Source organism: Lynx rufus, unplaced genomic scaffold (genome assembly GCF_022079265.1).
Source record: "Lynx rufus isolate CCGP_SWC_20201006 ecotype Redwood Valley unplaced genomic scaffold, mLynRuf1.p SCAF_3, whole genome shotgun sequence".
In the NCBI taxonomy this organism is placed as follows: Eukaryota; Metazoa; Chordata; class Mammalia; order Carnivora; family Felidae; genus Lynx; species Lynx rufus.
Window position 1 is genome coordinate 38,321,968 of NW_025814845.1, and position 21,411 is coordinate 38,343,378.

Consider the following 21,411-nt stretch of genomic DNA (forward strand, 5'->3'; position numbering starts at 1 on the left):
ATCATGACCTGAGCTGAACTAAGGCCCTTAACCGACTGAGCCACCCGGGTGCCCCTATTACCATTTAAATTTAAATCCAGGGCCAGGTCCTGGTTTTGTGAGACCTGTAGCTCATTCAATTTGAGGGACCCTCTTCAAGATGAAAGAATCCAAAATTGCAAATACAAAATCAGATATGGAAGAGAGTATCTTAAAATGAGAAATGATCACAAGTTACAAATCTCAAAAAGTGGACAACTACTACAAACATCACACAATCCAGAAAAAGAAAGTATTTTTTTTATTAACTGTCTCACATACCTCTCTTAACACTTTTCCCCAACATGTAAACAATTATTTGTCTCTTCATAAAACATGATTTTGTAATATTTTCTCTGTGAGAGTAGAAAGATAATTCACATTTTCTTCCATCATGGCTCAATGACATTTGTTTACTACTGACAGTTGAGAAGAATTTTCCTCAGCTTCACAATTCATTTGTAATGTCATGTATACATTGAGGTTTGTGGTCAAATCTGGGGAAGTCTGTCATTCATATATCTGTTATATGATTTCAGGAAATTTTCTAGCTTTCTTGTGCAGTGTCTAATTTAAAAACTTTAAAATGGCTATTTATTTTTGAGAGAGACAGAGAGACAGAGCACAAGCGAGGGAGGGGCAGAGAGAGAGGGAGACACAGAATCTGAAGCAGGCTCCAGGCTCCGAGCTGTCAGCACAGAGCCCGGCGTGGGGCGTGAATTCACGAGTTCATGACCTGAGCCGAATTTGGATACTCAATCGACTGAGCCGCCCAGGCACCCCAGTGCAGTGTCTAATTTAAAATACTGTTGCGGGCGCCTGTATGGCTCAGTCAATTAAGCATCTGATTTCGGCTCGGGTCATGATTTCACAGTTCGTGAATTCGGGCCCGGTGTCCAATTCTTTGCTGTCAGCATAGAGCCCACCTCAGATCCTCTGCCTTTCCTTTTGGGAGTATACTGTGATTTCTGATCTTTTCAGATGCCACTCTTTCATGACAAGTTAGCAAGAAATTTAAATATCTTTCCAATTCACATATGGTTCTGTTCCTCTTCATTTGTGGGATTGTTAAACGATCTGAAAACCTATATATTACTTCTATTTGAAATTTACCTTTTTCTCTTGATGAATTACTGCTTTTGGTATGATCTGAAAAGAATTTTTTGTCACAAGTTTGCTTCTCAATGTCAGACTAATTTCCATTGATTTCATTCTTCATAGTAACCAGTTTTGTTTCATATTCTTCTAAATTTTTAATCTGAATTTTCTTTCAAAAGAAAAACTATGTGAGGTGAGGGATATGTTAAGTAACTTTATTTATTGGGGCAATCATTTCACAACATCTACATATATCAATCCATCACACTGTATACCTTAAATTTATGTAGCTTTATCTGTCAATTACACCTCAATAAAGCTAGACAGTTTTTTTCTTCTGGTTCTTTAATAAATAAGAAGTCCAATGATATCTGTTGTGTCTTACTCATTTTACTGAAACTTTCCAAAACACTTTCCAAATTGCAAGTGACACGACATATTCCCCACTCAATTCCTCCTTAGCGGGATCCCAAAATTTCTTGCAGATGCTCTAATACCCTTGCAGCAGGGAAATGTGACAGACAGGAAGTTGGAGTGGAAAGGGACAGTGGGCTGTCTGCACCAACTGTGGTTAAAATAGTTTATCTTTGGGACACCTGGGTGGCTCAGTCGGTTAAGTGTCCGACTTCAGCTCAGGTCACGATCTCGTGGTCCGTGAGTTCGAGCCCCGCGTCGGGCTCTGGGCTGACGGCTCAGAGCCTGGAGCCTGCTTCCGATTCTGTGTCTCCCTCTCTCTCTGCCCCTCCCCTGTTCATGCTCTGTCTCTCTCTGTCTCAAAAATAAATAAACGTTAAAAAATAGTTTATTTTTGCAAATTGTATGTAAACGTATGCTCATGAGAGCACATTGCTGGGGCCCTTTGCAGGGGTCACTGGGTCCACTGGAAATCTCCACACCTTACTGTAATTACTTCTGTTCCCAGGAAGTGCCGCGGTGTGTGGACAGCTTTGTGTCACTTCCTGATTCTGTTCTGCGGTTCCTGTCTGTGCAGAAAACTGCTTTAATTTAGATCAGGTAGATGGAAAGTCATGCTAAAGTAGAGAAAATTCAGAAATAGGAAATATTTTTAAATACACGTTTTAAGGGGCGCCTGGGTGGCTCAGTCGGTTAAGCGGCCGACTTCGGCTCAGGTCATGATCTCAGTCAGTGAGTTCGAGCCCCGCGTCGGGCTCTGTGCTGACAGCTCAGAGCCTGGAGCCTGTTTCAGATTCTGTGTCTCCCTCTCTCTGACCCTCCCCCGTTCATGCTCTGTCTCTCTGTGTCTCAAAAAATAAATAAACGTTAAAAAAAAATAAAAAAAAAATAAATACACATTTTAAGGTATAGGCTAGAAAATAAGAGACTGGCCTGGTTTTGTCCCTGAAACAACTTGACCTTGATTCATCTGTAAAGTGACTTTACTCGTCTGTAAAGTGAGAGTACTTGGGTATCCGCTGAACTAAATAACTAGATGATTTCTAAGATCCTTTATAACTCAAAAACTCTGTGAACTTGATGTACATAAATACACATACACTGAGCTGTTTCTAAGAAGAGAACAAATCAGACCTTTTTCTCAAAAATGAACTTGCAGTAATTATTTATAATTAGGGGGATCATTTCTTATTTGTGTGCTACTAAGCTTGAACATTTTGGTTATAATAAGTGGTCTAAACATTTGCTTTAGTCACAATCTTAATATTATAGATTCTTCTGTTATAGTACACAATTTACTTATAGCCCAGTTCCATGGTGATTACTAGTGACTTATATTGTCCAATGAATGTTTTATATATATATATATATATATAAAAATAATAAATATATACATATATAGTATTAGCAGTACTAGCAAAACATCATTGTCTCATTAGACTTTCTTTTGTATTGTTGAAAAATAATGAGACTTCTAGAGGAAAATGCTGTTTTGAAAATAAATAAAAGATAAAAGTCTTTTGCTTTAATTGGCTTTGCATTCCCAAGTTGTATTGTCTCTTAGAAAGATTGATGCTGTTTCCACCTCACCCAGCCAGTTTGCAAATCTTCAGATTTCTTCTTTCTTTTTTTTAAATTTAAATTTTAGTTAGTTTACATATAGTGCAATATTGGTTTGAGGATGAGAATTCAGTGCTTCATCACTTACATACGACACCCAGTGCTCATCCCAACATGTGTCCTCCTTAATCCCCATCACCCATCTAGTCCATCTCCCACCCACCTCCCTCCATCAGCTCCGTTTGTTCTCTATTGTTAAGAATCTCATGTGGTTTGTTTCCCTCTCTTCTCCCCTCACCTTCCCATAATAATCATCTGTTTCGTTTCTTAAATTCCACATATGAGTAAAATCATATGGGATTTGTCTTCCTCTGATTGACTTATTTCGTTTAGCGAAGTACATTCTAGCTCCATCCGTGTCATTGCAAATGGCAATATTTCATTATTTTTGATGGATGAGTAATATTCCTTTTATATATATACTGCATCTTCTTTATCCATTCATCAGTCAATGGACGTTTGGGCTCTCTCCATAGTTTGGCTATTGTTGACAGTGCTACTATAAACATTGGGGTGGGTGTTCAACCCTTTGAATCTATGTCTTTGTATCCTTTGGGTAAATACCTAATAGTGCAATTATTGGATTATAGGGTAGTTCTGGTTTCAGTTTTTTTGAGGAATCTCCATACTGTTCTCCAGAGTGGCTGCACCAGTTTGCATTTCCACCAACAGTGCAAGAGGGTTCCCCTTTCTCTGCATCCTTGCCAACACCTGTTCTTTCTTGAGTTGTTAATTTAAGCCATACTGACAGGTGTGAGGTGGTATCTCATCATGGTTTTGGTTTGTATCTCCCTGATGATGAGTCATGTTAAGCATCTTTTCATGTGTCTGTTAGCCATCCGTATATCTTCTCTGGAGGAGTGTCTATTCATGTCTTCTGCCCATTTCTTAACTGGCTTGTTTGTTTTTTGGGTGTTGAGTTTGATAAGTTCTTTATAGATTTTGGATACAAAGGCTTTGGATTTCTGAAAGCAATGTTGGATTTCAGAATTTATTCTGAAATAGCCAAAATGTTGGATCCTTGATTTATTCTCTCCCAGAAGGTCCTGGGCTCATTGTGCAAATTCATTTCATCTCTCTCCAGCAGCCTGCTTTGCACTCTAGAGATCTCTGGGAGTTGCAGTGCCGGGGTTCATTCTTTCTGATGCACCCTTTGCCCTCCTCCAATGCCACCTGGACAATGTATATCATATGATCAGATTATTTTCCTGAGGACAAGAAGGTGCACTGAAGCTTCCATCACCAGAGAGGATCAGCTAGAATAACTGAGCACCTCTGTTCAATGGACCTCTTATTTCAAGTTGACCTTGGTAAGTTCCCCATCACATAGGCAATCCAGTGCACACATGGTTCATAATGCCACATATTGGGGGAGGGACTTCTTGGCCCCTCAGGACACCTAATAGGCAACACATCTTGCTTCTCATGCATCCTGCTCAAATGTTTCCAAGGTGCTATTGATTTGGGAAGGAGTTCCTAGCATACAATACTCAGTCCTTCCTCCTCCCTTTCTCTCTGGAATCAATCTGCAGAAAGCAGGTGCTCTGTTCTGCAACTGGCCACCCAATGAAGGGTTTGCCCGGTGGGTGGAGACCTGTGGTTTCCTAGGGTGCTTTGTAGCTGTGTGGGTGAGTCTGCCTACTTCTTTCATTGTTATTAAGACATCTAGGGTTGTTGCCAATCTAAACCACATGCTCCCATTCAGCTTTTTACCTGTAATTAAGCCGTTAATTTTTAAATCTCCATCTGCTTGTTTCCTTTGTATTTCTCAGTTGGTTTAGGTATTGGGTGGGGAAAAATGGTGCTATTTATTGATTCCTTCAAACCTCCACACCATGTGCCAAGACACAGGGAACTACATTAATCAAGATAGAGTTTCTTCTCAAGGTGAGTGGACAATCTAGAAACTATGAAGATGTAAAAATGACAAATTTGCATGGGTAACATTCACCCCAAACTGAGCAAGCCCAACTCTTTCCCCCTTTATCCACCAGCACAAGCTATTCTTTCTCTGGATGAGCCATCAGGGCTACTCCTGGGCATAACTGTGTATGATGAAGCTAATGGTGTGGGCAGTGTTGCAAAATATTTTCTCTGTGTGTGTTAGAATGGGAGAAAATAGACAGGAGATGAGAGAAAAGGAGGAGGAAGCTAACTGGTGTGAGGAATAAGTTTAGGAATTCCCTGAGCCTGCAACCAATGGGTTACTAAGGCATAAAGAATTAGAAAGCCATAGGATGTTCACACCCAAGTTTGGGTAAACAAGATTAGGTAAATAAGATTAGGTAAGGCGGGGTAAAGGCCCCAGTAGGACAAGGTATATGTCCAGTAGGTATATGAGGTAAACAAGATTAGGTATTCAGGGTGGAAATGCCCCCTCCCCCAACTTAGTACTATAGAAGAAAGCTGCTTTCCCAGGAAGGAATGACCAAATTAGGTAAACAGGTAAATAGGGCTATAGACAGTTGCCCAGAGTGGAGCTAATTAGCAAAAGATAGGTGCCCTGTTGACCCTGAGGTAGCATGCTCTCTTTCTTGTCCCCTAGGCCAGTTTAGGTAAACAGAGGTGGTGCCTCACATCTGCTCTAAACAACCTTCTGCCCTATTTGGTTTTGTATTGACCCAAACCCCTAACACCACTTATCTTCAAAACCCCCTTTCCCTGACGCCCATGACTTAATGTTCCCGATTTCATTGTCTCTTTGTGCACATCCATCACCGTGTTTGTAAGCCTTCTGATCCTAATAAAAATGGAGCAAGAACCCTTACTCGGGGCTCTTGTCTTCCCCCGGACATTAGCCTCTCTCGCATTTTTAGTCCTGCGTCCCGTTTTCTTGCTGGACAAGAAAGAACTCCAGACCCAGAATCTACAACAAACTGGAACTATTTCAGGTTGATTCTGGTCCTGAACGTGTTTTAACTTGCCAGGGAGCAGTGGAGTACAGTATCACATCTGTCTAGTCCTTTTCACGCAAGTCAGCAAACTTCATTTGAGCCTGTGTTCAGTGGCAGGTACATTTCACATTCTTCATCTTTGGGTTCAAGGTTTCTTCGTTAGACTGTGCTGGCACGCTTGGTGAAACTTCTGTTTTAGATCTACTGATCACTCCCTGAATTCCATATACAACTTTGCTTTTCCTGACTTTGCCCCTTTTCTAGATGTCATTCTGCTTACCTGGAATGGGCTTCTCCCAATCCCGGCCTTTTGGAATCCCCTTCCTACCTGCAAGCCCATCTGCCTTGATCACCCTAGCAATGTGAGATTTTGCTCTATGTGAGGAGGACGCTTTCTTTTCTCCACTTAAATCTGTTTCCTTAATGAGCTACCTGTTTGAACTTCATTTTCTTCTTGAAGTTTCTCTAGTGGGGCCCCTGAATTGTTTTTTTCATAGTTCTGTTGTGTAGGAGTCTACTAGTAAGTGATTTCATAGACACAGAAGCGATCTCTTACACTTCTCAAAAGACACACCTATGGATTTCTATTTGATTCATTTGTTCAAGTGTTTTGTTTCAGCTCAGGTTACATACTCTTGCAGGGATGTTATTTTGCATCTCCCGAGATGCTTATTTAACAACTGGTGTTCAGTTAATGGCAGAAAAGAATGGACAAACCTCCTTCCTCCCCCAGCAAATTCTGGAGCAAATTCTGGAGCGGATTCTCCTCCAGCAAAGACACACGACAAAGAAATCTACTATGAGCCTCAAGTGCTCTATCCTGAAACTTCATAAGCATTCTGCATCCTTCTCTGTAGTATATCCACATCTATTTTAACATAAAAATGTGATGAAATGCTTACATGTCATGAAAGACGTGTGGTATTGAATTGCCAAGTCTCCATATTCTCTGATACACTGCTGCTCAGCCCTGTTGTTTATTCCAGTTTGAGAAGCACGGCTCAATAGATGTTCAACAAATATTTATTGGATGAATATATGATATCCAAATTGGACAATACTGATACTAGGTAACTCTTTCTGGAAATTTATTATTTTGGGTCACAGTCTTCCAAGGGAGCTCACCTTTGTAGGTGGGCAAATGGAGGCTCAGGCATGGAAATGAGCATCACATTATGCTACAAGTAAATAGACTCTAACAGCCATGCCTCCAAGGGCCTGAAGGCCTACTCCGTTCTGTGAGGATTTGCAGCACTTTCCATCCTGGGCTGTTAGTACTTGAGCAATTCCACTCGACCACTGGACCATGAGCTCCTCCCTTGCAGGACTATGTCTTGATGCCCTCTGTGCACTCGGGGATGACGACATCCCCTCCCACACAGAGGGCTTCCAGGAAATGCTAGAATGAATAAGTGAAAATGTATAAAATGGGGTGCCTGGGTGGCTCAGTCGGTTGAGTGTCCGACTTCGGCTCAGGTCATGATCTTGTGTTCCATGAGTTCAAGCCCCGCGTCAGGCTCTGTGCTGACAGCTCAGAGCCTGGAGCCTGCTTCAGATTCTATGTCTCCTTCTCTCTCTGCCCCTCCCCCGCTCGCACCCTGTCCCCCCCCCTCTCTCTCTCTCTCAAAACATAAATAAACATCAAAAAACATTTTTTTAATGTATAAAATGTATCCTTGACTTTCCAGGCCTGTCTCCTAAGTAAGTCTTCTTTGTGACCTGTGCTAAAATAGTGCTCTTGATGGTAAGTTTCATTGAAAGAAAACCTAATGCTTATATTGCATTGTGAACTCATTATTTCTCAAGACTTTCTCAGTGTATTTTTACTGTATTGAAAATGTTCACTCAGGCAGATCTTCTTTACTTTGGCCAACGTGACTGATTTCCTTTCAACTCTTCGAGAAACCCCCGTGTCCCAGGCCACAGTAATTGTTTCTGCTGGTCTCTGAGAAGGGGCACTTCCTGCTCTGCTGTTGCAGGAACACAACCTGCCTTGGGTCCTGTGGGGATGATCGTAATCTTACAGGTGTAAGAGTGAGTGAGTGTAAACTGGCTCCAGGTAGATATAACGAGAATCCATTGCTAACTATTTGATAGGCACAGAATGAAATTCTACAAGTTATACTGGTTTTTAAAAACTTTATTGAGATACAGTTCACATACCCTAAAATTCCCCTATTTAAAATATATGATTCCATGGCTTTCTGTGTATTCGTAGAGTTGTGCAACCATCACCCCCCTCCCCCAGTTCTGGAACATTTTCATCACCCCGAAAAGAAACTTTGTATCCCCTATCCATCACTCCCTAACCTCTCCCCAGGAAACTAGCGTGCACAATGAGAAAGCTCTGTTGCAATTACAAGAAGGTATTTTGTTTGAATATGAGCTAGTCAAGATTATTATGTTTTCAGGTGACAGAAACATGAATCATGCTGGCTTGGGCAAATGGGAGGATTTATTGTCTAACAGGTTCCATGGACGCATTGAACAAGCAAACTATGGGAAGGCCATACATGCAGCTGGATCTTAGAAACGTAGAATGAGGGACTTGAACACTTCCCAAGACTGTTCTTTCTTCTCTGCCCTTCTTTTCATGTGGTCATTTTTCCCAGTGCAAAGCACTTTCTTCTGCAAGGTGGGAGACATGCACCATTTCCCTGCCTTACATTGTGTGACATCCACCACCAATGAAGCTAACTAATTCCGAAGCCTAAAGCCACCAACACGGACAGAATTCCCATGGAAGACAACAGGCCAGCCTTCAAAAGTCATTAATCTGTGGGATGGGTTTTCATCTGTGGGTGGTGCTGATATTGTGCTTCAAATTGGGTATAACTTATCAAACAGAAGCGCTGGTTGGTGAGACCCAGCATCTGGGTTGCAAATTGAAGCTATAAACGTCATAAAAATTAAGATGCATGTTTACTTCACACCATGTCCTTAAAATACAATAACAATCATGATGCATACATAAAGTATAATAAAATCTGTGTAAGAATAAAGTGAAAAACCAGGGTAAAATAAGCAAAGAATGTCAATGCAATCATATGATGGAGTTCTGGTCAATGAGATGTAAGCGGAAGCAGTGGGTGCAACTTTGAGGGAATGTCCTTCAAGGGCCATTGTTTCTCCTTCTCCTTCTCCTCTTTCCTTATTCTTGTTGGCTTGACTGAGCATATGAAGTCTGGAGCGGAAGCAGTTATCCTGGGTCATGAAGTGGGATCTGCCCATTGAGGATGGTGAGCTACAAGATAGAGCCTAGGGTCCTGATGACTGTGGAGCCATCAAATGAACCCAGGGTTACTGATGCTGACATTCATGTGAGACAGACAAAACCCCAACTTGTTGAAGTCACTGCTATTTTGGAATTTGTGCCATTTTTGGTCAAGCCTTGGGATGAATCATTGCAATGATATGTTTCCTATTGTGATAATTTCTCAATCTCAGGGGATTGTACTGGCAGGGTGGATAATAACATTTGCAGATAAAGCCTCAAAAAACCTACGTGCTTTCTATGTCCTCTTTCTCAGGAAGTCACTGGAGTAAACCAGTCAAGAGGAAGACATGGAATCCTGGGAACAGGGAGTCCAACACAGAAGAGAGGTAAAAGGAGTATCTCCCATGGCGCTGATGGGAAGCTCTGGGACAAGAGCCCTGGAGAAGCCTGGAAGGCAGCCTGCCATGACTGGAGCAGAAGAGTGGAGGGAACCAGGAGAGATGATTCCAGGGGAAGAAGGGAACTGGTAGGATATCTCATGGGTTTGACTATCAGGAAGTTTTACAACTCTGGGGATAGTTTGGGAATGTATCTGTGGTTGTCACAGGTAAGTAAATGAAAAAAAAATTCAATCAATCAATTATAAACTAAAGAGGACACAACAACTATAGGAGAAATAAAATAGAATTGCAGTATTCTGCAAGGCTCATCAGTGACATGATCCTAATACAACAAACACACTGCTAACTTATGAAAAGTTTGTGAAATCACTGTAACAACTGTACTGGATAGAAGGTAAGAATTATGTGTGTGTGTGTGTGTGTGTGTGTGTGTGTGTGTGTGTATGTGTCTATGTGCATAGGGAGAAGAGATTTAAGCCCCCATGTTCTACAATAAAAAAATCAACAGTGTCCAATATTTTTCTAAAAAATCAAGAAATAGAAACAGGAAAGTAAATACCAAAAAAACTAGCTAAGGAGTTGAAACTGGTTGCTTCTGAGGGATGCGGATCAAGGGTGGGGAGGGGTGCACCAGGGGAAAGATCTTTTGTCCTTACTATGTGACTCTTAAAACCATATATGCTATTACTTTGATAAGAATAAAGATCAAATTAATGAAATAAAATGATTTGACTATATAATTCCTATGCTCTTTGGAGAGGTTGGATTGAATGTGAGAATGTTGGGAAAAAATAAGAAGGGAAGACATTATCAGAGAGGAATAATCTGCAAAATAAAATCCGAGTTTAAAATGATTTATGTAGCTTTGTCTTTGTTATCTATCTGTAAGAAAAAATAGTTTTATCCATTCATTCATCAACAAGTGTCTGTTGAGGGCCTGGCATATGCCGCGGTTCATACTGAGTGCCAGGCCTCCAAGGATGAACATGGCAGAGTGCCCACCCCCCCAGAGTGTATACTCTAATTTTGGTGCTCCTTTCTCTGTTCACTACAAAGTAACTGTAGCATTGCTCTTTTCTCAGAGCCTACTTGGGCCAATCATTTTCCATATAGTAACGCAAATCTTCCCAATGACTCTGCAAAGGACGCTTTACAGATGAGGAAACTGATGCTCAGGAAGGTTAAATCACTTGCCTAATTTCATTGGAAGGCTGGAGTCAAGATCTGAGCCGGGGAGAGACTGATTTAACAACGAATCCTCCCATCACCTTCCCTGACATCCTTGGTGTGGTTAGTGAGGAAATCAGCTTCCACCCATCCAGGGTCTGTTACACACCAGGCACTGGGCAAAGTGCTTTGCATATTTTACACTCATTTGTTTTGACCAATATCCAAGAAGACTCTTTCCTCCTTTGGTGCTGAAAATGCCAGTCACTTGCTCCCCTGGGCTTCCTTGCAGTAAGGGCACGTGGTCTAATCTCCATCAATCAGACTTTGACTTAGGAGCCAGTGATGCCAGAGGAAAAGATGGGAGCGCTTCTTTGGCAGCAGGGAAATGTGCCCCTCAGATCACCCTTCAAGAGAATCTTGCTGTGAGGAGTACAATTAGCAGACAGCCTCTGGCATCCACTGAGGCATTGATTCCATGTCTCTAACCAAGCAACTCCATTCAACAGAGGGGAAAAGGGGTGTACAGGGGGGCTGGGCTATTCCTCTCCCATGCAGGATCCTGAAACAGGCTCTTATTCCACCCGGCTGAGACTTTCGCAGCGGTCACTGCAGTCTTAGGTTCTTCTCACCCCATCCTCCCTCCCACCTGCTCTCTTTTCCTGAGTGTCAGACCTGCATCACCCTCTGAAGGCTCTCTCTGCCTACCCCTGCTCCCTCCCCTGTTGTTTTTCATGAGTATTTCCCTCATAAATATCTATGGGGAAATAGGTTCTATTTATGTAAATGGGTTAGAAAAAAGCTTAGGTTGGAAAGCCACCACCACGGGGCAAAAGCGCCCGGGGTTAGCTAGCGAGATATTATAATGGAATCATGAGTAGCTTGTTACATCACCTGCAGGGAATTACTTTCCATCTGACACCAATGTACTATTGTATTTTGATCACAAACTCCGCTTGTCCCCTAGACCCTTTGCTTCTTACACACACAAGTTGATTACTATCTGATTGTTTTCTTCACGTTCACCGTGTGTGTAAGATCTTGAGCGCTCAATAAATATGGAGCTGAAACCCCTGTTTGGGGCTTTTGTCTCCTCGTAGACGTCAGCCTCTCTCATATTCAATTCTGTGTCTGCTCTCTTCCTGGACAAGCGAGCACCCCAGACGCATAGTATGCGACAAGTATCTTTCACTTCCAATTCTGTCCTGGTGTGTGCTTCCTCCCTAGGGACATTAACGGACACACCCTCTCTGGAGGTGCTGGCAGATATGACAGCCAGAAAGGGATGATCTGGGGGCCATGGTGGCTCTGATGCCGGTAGCAGGAGCAATTGCAGGATAGTTGGGTTTCCGGCATGGACATGTCAGCGGAGCAACCTGTGGCATCACTGCCCAGGGCAGCAGAGGTTTTCTCCGCACATCAGTAATGCACTTTGGTTTCTGGCTATTGTTCCCGGAGGGTTAGCTGTGGGCTAGTCCATGAGTGAGCTGGGATTTGAATATGGGTCGGTTTAGCTCTGAAGCCCCATTTAAAAAATTTTTTTAAGTGTTTATTTGTGTTTAAGAGAGAAGTGGGGGGAGAGAGAGAGACAGAGAGAGGGAGGGAGGGAGGGAGAATGAGCAGGGGAGGGGCAGAGAGAGAAGGAGACACAGAATCCAAAGCAGGCTCCAGGCTCTGAGCTGTCAGCCCAACATGGAGCTCGAACCCATGGACTGTGAGATCATGACCTGAGCCGAAGTTGGACACTCAACCGACCAAGCCATCCAGGCGCCCCTAAAGCCCCACTCTTAATAACTGTATTATGGTTACCATTTTTCCAGTTCAAACGAATGTGATGATTTTATAGGTAACCTTAGTTGAAAATCTGATAGAAGACTCTGGTGATTGAGGAGGCTGATTTCCCTAGAGAGTGTTTACTGACCAAATATTCATGAGGGGCAGCATCACAATTCCTAGAGGACAAATTAGTACAAACATCACACTCACATTTTGTAACCTGATTATTCCTCGTTCTCTTTTTTGTGCCTAGAAGGGCACAGGATGAGTGCTCAATGGCATTCCCTTAAATTTTCATACCCACTTAACCAATATGTGGTCATATTGGTTGGGGCAATGCTAGTTCTCTAATGAATAAACCCCAGCATTTCAGTGGCTTAATCACACATACCAGTTCAAGGTTGGTGTTCCCAGTCAATGGACTAGTTTTCCACCTTGTAATGAGTCAAGGACCTAGGCCCCCCTCCTCTTGTGGCTCAGTCTTTCCCTGGGGCCTCATTATCACAAGCAGAAGAGGAGAGAAGGGGAGAGGGCAGCACGTTTCAACCTCCTTGTCTGGCAGTGACACATGTCACTTGGTCACATTCCACTGATGAGAACCAGTCACACAAGACCCCGTGGAGATGCCAGAGAGCTGAGAACTGCAGCCTCTGGCTAGCAGCTCCTTTCCAGTAACAACACTATCCTACGGACAGTGGAGGACAGACAGGAATGTCTGGTAGATAGCCAACCTTCTCTGCCATGGAGAGCTTCCACTTTGCTTCCATTCAAGGAAAGAAACTTAGTCGTCCAAAGTGGAGAGAGGCAGGCAACGAGTACTCTGTTTCTTCATAGGGACAAGTTGAAGTCAGCTAATCTCAAGTAAAATCCAGTGCCTTGAAGACTTTGGCTAAAGCAAAGCCAAAGATCATCAGCTTCTTAGAGAAGTTCATTACTTTTCTCATTTTGTTAGAGACGTGTAAACTCTCTCTTCTCATGTTTTCTAGGTAGGGAATCTGTTTATTGAATACTATCATAAACAAAGCAACCTCAATATCCATCAAAAGGGGAATGGTTAAGTAAATGATATATAACCATCCTATGAAATAACATATGGCCATTTAAAGTCACATTGCAGAAGACTGTTTATGGACAGGAGAAAATATTCTCAATGTATTAGGCAAAAAGAAGCAAATAATCAAAGATAATTAAATAACTAGTAATCAATTATTTTGTTTAAATTTTTTTTAACGTTTATTTATTTTTGAGACAGAGAGAGACAGAGCATGAACGGGGAGGGTCAGAGAGAGAGGGAGACACAGAATCTGAAACAGGCTCCAGGCTCTGAGCCATCAGCACAGAGCCCAACGCGGGGCTGGAACTCATGGACCATGAGATCATGACCTGAGCCGAAGTCGGACGCTCAACCGACTGAGCCACCCAGACGCCCCTAATCAATTATTAATTAAAATGTAAAGGACTAACAGAACTATAAATTTTCTGTATATGGCATACTCTTTCTATGTGTGTGTGTGTATATATATATATATTTATTTATGTGTGTATATATATATATTTATATGTATATATACATGTTATGTGTGTATCCATGCTGTAATAGATTGCATTATTGTTCAAAACCCTTCCTGCCTCTTTTGTTCAGACTTTGCCCCACTGAGGTCGGCTTGACCACTGTATTTGCTGAGTGTGATTGGAAGAAATGTGGTTTTCCATGAGACCCACAGATAGACGCTGATCCTTCAGCCTGAGTCCCAGATTCCTGATGATGGGAAGCCGCCGCAGCCCACCCACCATGGACATGTGATGTGAGGGAGTAATAAACATTTGTCATTGTAAAACATGAACTTGGCTTATATGAAGCAGCACAGACCCTTTTCAAAAAATCATGAGCATAATTGAGAGCTTGAAGTGACATGAAGGACTTCCTTCTTATTTTGGCTCTTCAAAGAAAATCATTTCTGTTTTTTGTTAGACCAGAAGACCTTCATTATTCCGTAACAGTATTATCTTCTAGTAGAGATTCTTGTCTTCTGATAAAAATAGTCTCAATATGCTCACACTGACCTTGACGTGTTCATGCTCCAAGTAATAGGGAAAGAAGAAAGAAGCAGTGGGCAATGCCATAATGGGCTTCATTCACTTCCATGTAAAATAAGAATGCAAATGGCATTTGGAGGTCAAAGAAGAGATAATGACAAAAATGAAAAGACCATGGCCTTTGAAATTAAATTAAAGCCAGGCAGATTGTAAATACAAAATGTGAGGCAGCAGCAGCGAATTATATATAATAGATGCATTCACAGAGCAGGTCAAACTGAATGGTGCTGATATCAGCTATACAGTAACATATTCTGTATGTAATTAGTAAAAGTTATATAATCACAGTAGTTAACTACCAATGAAATTCAATGGAGAGCAAGCTAATTAAAAGTTCATATAAGCATTCTATTTGACTTATGATATTTGGGAATGAAACTCAAAGCAACTTCATAATTAACCTTCTAAGGGAACAATAATTCAAACTACACTTACAAGCTACATAGGAAAGGATCAGGAATCATGATACATTTTCCCACAATGCGCCACAGAGGGACAAAATGGTAAATCAGAAAAATTACTGCAAACACGACCGAAATATTATTATCCCTTTGTAGAGGGTAAGGGGAAAAAAACCTTTGATGAAATTTTCATTGGCATACTGACGCCATTCTTCTCTCTGCAGTTGGAAAAAATTCAGAATATATTGGAGAGTGCCTAGAAAAGGCAATTAACATGAGCTCAGGATGGAGAGGCTATTGATGTAATGGTCAAATTAGTACTTACCTACCATATGCTTAGCATGAGGTCAAATATTATGAAGGAATATACAAACAATAATGCAAGCTACCATTTGTTAAATACTGTAAATACCATAGGCGATGTGCTGAGTGCCTTAGTACGAGGTCTATTTAAACCTCAAGTCAACACTGTGTATAAAGTAGGTGTTTATAGCAAAGACAGACAACTGCTCACCATAACTTGGTTTCTTTCCTTTCTGGGCCCACAGCTAGACTGCATTTTTCCAGATTCTCTTGAAGTTAGCTGTGATCAAACAGTTAAAGAGGAAAAGAAAATACTAAGACTAAAAACTGAGCTCTGAGTGGAAGAGAAAACACAGTGTATCCTTAATAGAAGCAAAGTTTTCCCTAAAGCTTAGCTTTGAAACCTACATGGCACACAGAGCACTAGGTTAGATGCTTTTCATATGGGTGTATGAAAAATAAACCTATGTGGGCAAAAAGGGAGGAAAATGCAGTGTCTGCTGTTTATATTCACTGAAGTCCCTCACATGTTGAAGAATGGCTGATACCAAATGACTGAAACTCAGCCAAAACATTTTTACAAAATAAAATAGCCAGAATGAATTGCATTTTCAAAAACTGTCTCCTTTTTAAAAAAAAAAAACTATCTTCTTGAAATATAATTCACACACCCATAATTCACCCATTTAACAAGTATTATGCAATATTCTTAGTGTATTCATGGAATTGTGCAACCACTGCCCCAATCTAAGTTTAGAGCGTTTTATCCCCCCTTGAAAGAAACATATACCCACTAATTCCCTTTCCTTTGCCACTTGGCCCCCAGCCCTGAGCAACTATTAATTTACTCTTCGTCACCATAAATTTGCCAGTTTGGAAAATTTCATTTAAATGGAATCATACAATATGTGGCTTACATTGTGATTGGCTTCTTTTACTTAGTGTAACGTTTCTAAGCTGTATTCATCGTGTAGCATATATCAGTACTTTATTCCATTATTGCTAAATATTATTCTATTGTTTGGCCATACCACATCTCGTTTATCCATTCAACGGTTGTCGCGCATTTGGGTTTTCCCACGTTTTGGCTATTCTGAATACTGTTTCTGTGAGCATCTGTGTACAAATTCTGCACTTCCATTTTTCTTAGGTATACATACTCAGGAGCAGTGATAGGTCATATGTTAACTCTATTTAGTCATTTGAGAAATTATCAGACTGTTTTCCAAAGTGGCTATGCCATCTTATATTCCCACAGACAATGTAGAAGGGTTCCACTTTCTTCAAATCTTGGCCGATACTTGTTATTGTCTGACTTTTTGATTACAGCCATATTAGTGAGTGTAAAGGGGCATCTCGTTGTGGTTTTGACTTGCCTTCCCCTAATGAAATGATTTGAATATTTTTTGCCTGTGTTTATTGGCTACTTGTATATGTTCTTTGGAGAAAGGTCTATCACATCTCTTCATCTTTAAATTGGGTTATTTGTCTTTTCACTGTTGGCTTGTATTTTTTTTTTTAATACATATTCTAGATACCAGTTCCTTACCAGATGTATGATTTGACAACACTGTCTCCTAATATGTGCATTGCTTTTCCACTTTTTTGATAGTGTCCTTTAAAGCACAAAAGCTTTTGGGGTGCCTGGGTGGCTCAGTAGGTTGAGCATCTGACTTTGGGTCAGGTCACAATCTCATGGTTCATGGGTTCGAGCCCTTCATCCGGCTCTGTGCTGACAGCTCAGAGCCTGGAGCCTTCTTTGGATTCTGTCTCTCTCTCTCTCTCTCTCTGTCCCTCTTCGGCTTGTACATGTGCTCTCTCTCTCTAAAAAACAAATAAATAAACATTAAAAAATGGAAAGCCCAAAAGCTTTTAATTTTGATGAGGTCCAACTTACCTCTTATGTCTTTTGTTACTTAGGCTTTGGGTGTCATTCTTAAGGATCCACTGCCCAACCTAAGACCCTGAAGATTTACTCTTATGTGTTCTTCTCAGAATTATAGTTTTATGTCTTACTGTTAGGGCTTTGATCCATTTAGGGTTAGTGTTTGCATATTATGTGAGGTAAGGGTCCTACTTTATTCTTTTTCAGGTGGCTATCCAGTTGTCCTAGAACCATTTGTTGAAGACCATCTGTTTCCCCATGTAATTGTCTTGGCAAGCTTGTTGAAAAGCATCTGACCCCAATGGAGAGGATTCCTTTTGGGGCTCTCAGTTCTTTTTTTTTTTATTTTTTTATTTTTGGGACAGAGAGAGACAGAGCATGAACGGGGGAGGGGCAGAGAGAGAGGGAGACACAGAATCGGAAACAGGCTCCAGGCTCTGAGCCATCAGCCCAGAGCCCGACGCGGGGCTCGAACTCATGGACCGCGAGATCGTGACCTGGCTGAAGTCGGACGCTTAACCGACTGCGCCACCCAGGCGCCCCTGGGGCTCTCAGTTCTATTCCATTGATGTATATGTTATCCTTGTGACAGGAGTACTAGGAAGTAACTAAGTGATTTTGGAACTCTTTGCCTAAAACTCCTATGGACTTTTAGCAACAACTGCTCTTAAGGGATTCTGAGGCTTTTAGGCAACTCGTCATTGTTTCATTTCAGAGCAAACTTTCCAGCAGTGATAAATGATAAACTCTTCTAAAAAATTAAAGCGAATTAAAATAAATTGCTCTGAGAAGGTTCAAAAAAAATTTCAAGACATTCTGGGGTGTGGTAATATGTGAGCGAGAAACCACCGGCCTTCTTCACTGGCTCCGCTGTTGATTGGAACTCCTCTCCCTTTTCCCTTAGGGATGGGCACTCTCAGACTGTATCATTATTCATGAAGTTGAGGAGGGCAGCGTTTCCGCTCACCTCACCTGTTTCCTCTCCCCTGAGCAAGTGTTGCAAGGTCTCTACAAGCCATAGAAAATCCTGGAGCCTCTGGGATTTTCGGACCACCTTCCAGGGCGCAATTTGTTTACCGCCCGGCTGAGGAGTAGCTCAGTCTCGGGAGGCTAATGCCGCCTCCCAAGCGTTAGCCCCGGCTTAAAGAAGGCCCACGGTCCTGTTGGCACCTGATGGCCCCGGGCGCCGGAGCCCGTCCTGCAGGCCCCCTCCCGTCCAGCCTGCGCCTCGCAGCGCACCACCGTGGGGCTCCTTTTAGACCCGGCACTAGCCGCCCGTCCTCCGGGGCTCCGGCAGCGCTCCATCCCCGCGCTGCTCTGCGGCCGAGCCGGGCAACTCCGCCTTCGCCCCGACAACGGGGTTCCAGGCCCCCGCGAGTCTGCCTGGCGCCACGGCGCGGGGCGGGGGCGGCCGGCCGGGGGTGCGGCGGCGGAGCGAGCAGGTGGTGCGGGCCCGGACAGGCTGGGCTGGGTGTGGTGGGCGGGGGCGGACGCGCGGCGGCCCCACCCTCTCCTGGGCCCGGCCCGGCGCGCGGGCCGCGGGGCTGGAGGGTGGCAGCAGGCTCGGCGAGGGGACGTGCGCGCGGACCCGGCTCCGGAGGACGCGGCGGCGGGCGCGGGGCGTGCGCAGCGGGGCAGGGGCTCGCTGCTCGCTCGGGAAGCGCCGCTGCGCGTCGCGGCCATGTCCTGGCTGTGGCGAGAAATCCTCCTGGAGAGCCTCCTGGGTAAGCTGAGGCCGCCCCCGGGCGCGCGTTCGCGGGGGCCTGCCCTCCACCCGGCCTGGAGCCGCGGCGCTCGGCCGGTTGGCTGGGCTCGGGAGGGAGCGCGCCGCGCGCCCAGGATGCAGAAGTCCTCTGGGAACTTTTGCTACCGCCGTCAAAAAAGACAAGACCTAGACTGAGGTTCGGAAGCCGAGGATTCCGTGGGGGAGACGGTGCCTCCGAGCTCCACTCCACCCTGGGATGGCGCTCTATTCTCCACGTGTCGACCTTGACCCCGCGCGGCTGGGACCGCTCCCGAACCGGCCCCCTCCGCGACCTTTTCGTTAGTAAGATTCAGTACTGGACCTTAACTTTCACAAGGAAAGGGGTCCCCGTGTCCCCCAGCGGCTTGAGGTGAGCACGCAGGGAGGCAGCTGCTGCCTGTGCTGGCCCCGCACGAGTGGCCTCGGTGGCGGCTGCTCGTTTGGGCATTGCGCGAAAAGCGTCGAACTGGGGTCCCGTGTGCGCACCTCGCAGCTTTGCAAAAAGCCCCAAGGACAATTATTGGGCAATTCTCTCGGAGTCGTGTGACTAAAGTCAGATTTCCCAAATGTTTGGGGCAGTGTTATGATCTCGCTGTTTATTATGAGACATTCTTTTCGCTTGGGAGGGGCACCTTCCTAAGAACTTGATTTTCTGGGAGCTGCTAATACTCGGGAGGGTACCCCCCACTTTTTTTTCCCCCTAGCTTCAAATGTATTAAGTACAGCGGTGTAAAGTGAATTACGTTCAGTAAGTACCCAGGGTGCTAGGTATTCTGTGTACTTGATCTCACTTAATCTTAGCAACTCGGTGAGGTGGCTGAAAGGACTACTTTGCTGGTTCAGAAAGGGAGCCTGAGAAGTACCTCGGGAGAAAGTTACTACACGTGATGGTTAGATGGCTACGTTTGGAGCCAGTCTGCGTGGGTTTAAGTTCACTCTGCCGTTTGCCACTTTTTCAACTTTAGACGATTACTTTCTGAATCTCAGAAGTTTTTTTGTTCTTGTTTGTTTTTACGCTTGTAAGAGGGGAGTAAAAAGTGTCCATTTCATAGGACGTGAGCTGTAGGAGGAATAAGATCTCTGTAAATACTTAGCACAGATGCTGCCGCATAGTAAGTGCCCATTAGGTAATTATGGTTGTAGAAGATTATACAGTCAGTAGTTGGCTGACTCCAGATCCTGGAATTTCACTACGCCATACTGTCTTATAAGGTTAGGTTTAAAAAAAAGTCTACTTACAAGTAAATGATTGTTGCCTGACTAACCTGCCTTTGGATGTAGTCTGGAGTGGGAGCAAAGGAGGGGCCACCTGCTGTTTGTTCCTCTTTTTTTTTTTTTTTTTTTTTTGGTAGTTATCTCTACACCCAGCCCAGAGATCAAGAGTGGCATAGTCCTCCTTCTGAGCCAGCTGGACACCCTTGTTAGTTCCTCTTTTTGATTTTCATGATCTTGCTCTTTATAGAATGGTTGACTTAGGTAAAGAAATTTTATCAATTTCAACCTAGATGGTTCAAATGAAGAGGTTTCAATAAAGGGACGACCTGTGTGGGTGTGAACAAGGTTAAAGGAATAAACAAGGGGTGTCAAGGGACTCACAACAGCAGGAAGCCATTTTCATCCTGGGACATTCTCTTCTTGTCCGAGGAAGGGGAGGAATTAATTCTGTACAGGAACCCAGTTAGGGTCAGAATCGTGAAGGAGGGCGGTCAGACGGAGCCCTTACAGTGGAGGGGCAGGGCTAGTGTTTGAAACAAAGTCACATTTACACATTCTCCTTAATCATTTTTTTTTTCCTAGGGTATGTTTCTTGGTCTCTCTGCCATGGCCTGGGACCGATGATTTATTACTTTCCCCTGCAAACTCTAGAACTCACTGGGCTTGAAGGTTTTGGCATAGTGTTTCTTTCTCCAATATTCCTAACACTTACTCCTTTCTGGAAATTGGCTAACAAGAAGTGGATGCTAATCCTGTTGCGGATAATTACTATTGGTAAGATTTAAAAGTGCTTCTTGGAGGTGTTGTGCGTGTGTGTTTGTTTTTTGTTTTTTGTTGTTTTTTTTTTTTTCAAAATCAAGTGAAAATATGTACACTGTTCTTTGTATGCTAAATGATTAAATGAAAAACAAAGATCACTCTTTCTCTTACTACTGTCTTAAAGAGTTTTACTAGAACTGTAAGACTAGACCAAGAGCCAATGTCTTTAACATTTCTAACTTTTCTGTCAGATCGGAAAAGCCTAAAAAAATCACTGAAATCAAGAGGGAGAACAGGTCAACTCTTGAAAATTTTGTGTACTTTTTTTCCAACTATGACAGAAAACTCAGAAACCATTAAAAATTGTTGAATGATACTTCATGAAAGTAGGAAAATTATGCC

At 43.1% G+C, this 21,411-nt stretch overlaps 1 protein-coding gene across 1 annotated transcript in view; it reads left to right on the top strand.

The window, feature by feature from the left end:
- Positions 1–18,972: 18,972 nt before the first annotated feature.
- Positions 18,973–21,411, top strand: part of CWH43 (cell wall biogenesis 43 C-terminal homolog) — a 56,832-nt gene continuing 54,393 nt past the window's right edge. The window contains exons 1-2 of the mRNA XM_047091979.1: positions 18,973–19,015; positions 20,833–21,024. Of these exons, the coding sequence (XP_046947935.1) occupies positions 18,973–19,015; positions 20,833–21,024 (235 nt within the window). The remainder of the gene's footprint in view (positions 19,016–20,832; positions 21,025–21,411) is intronic.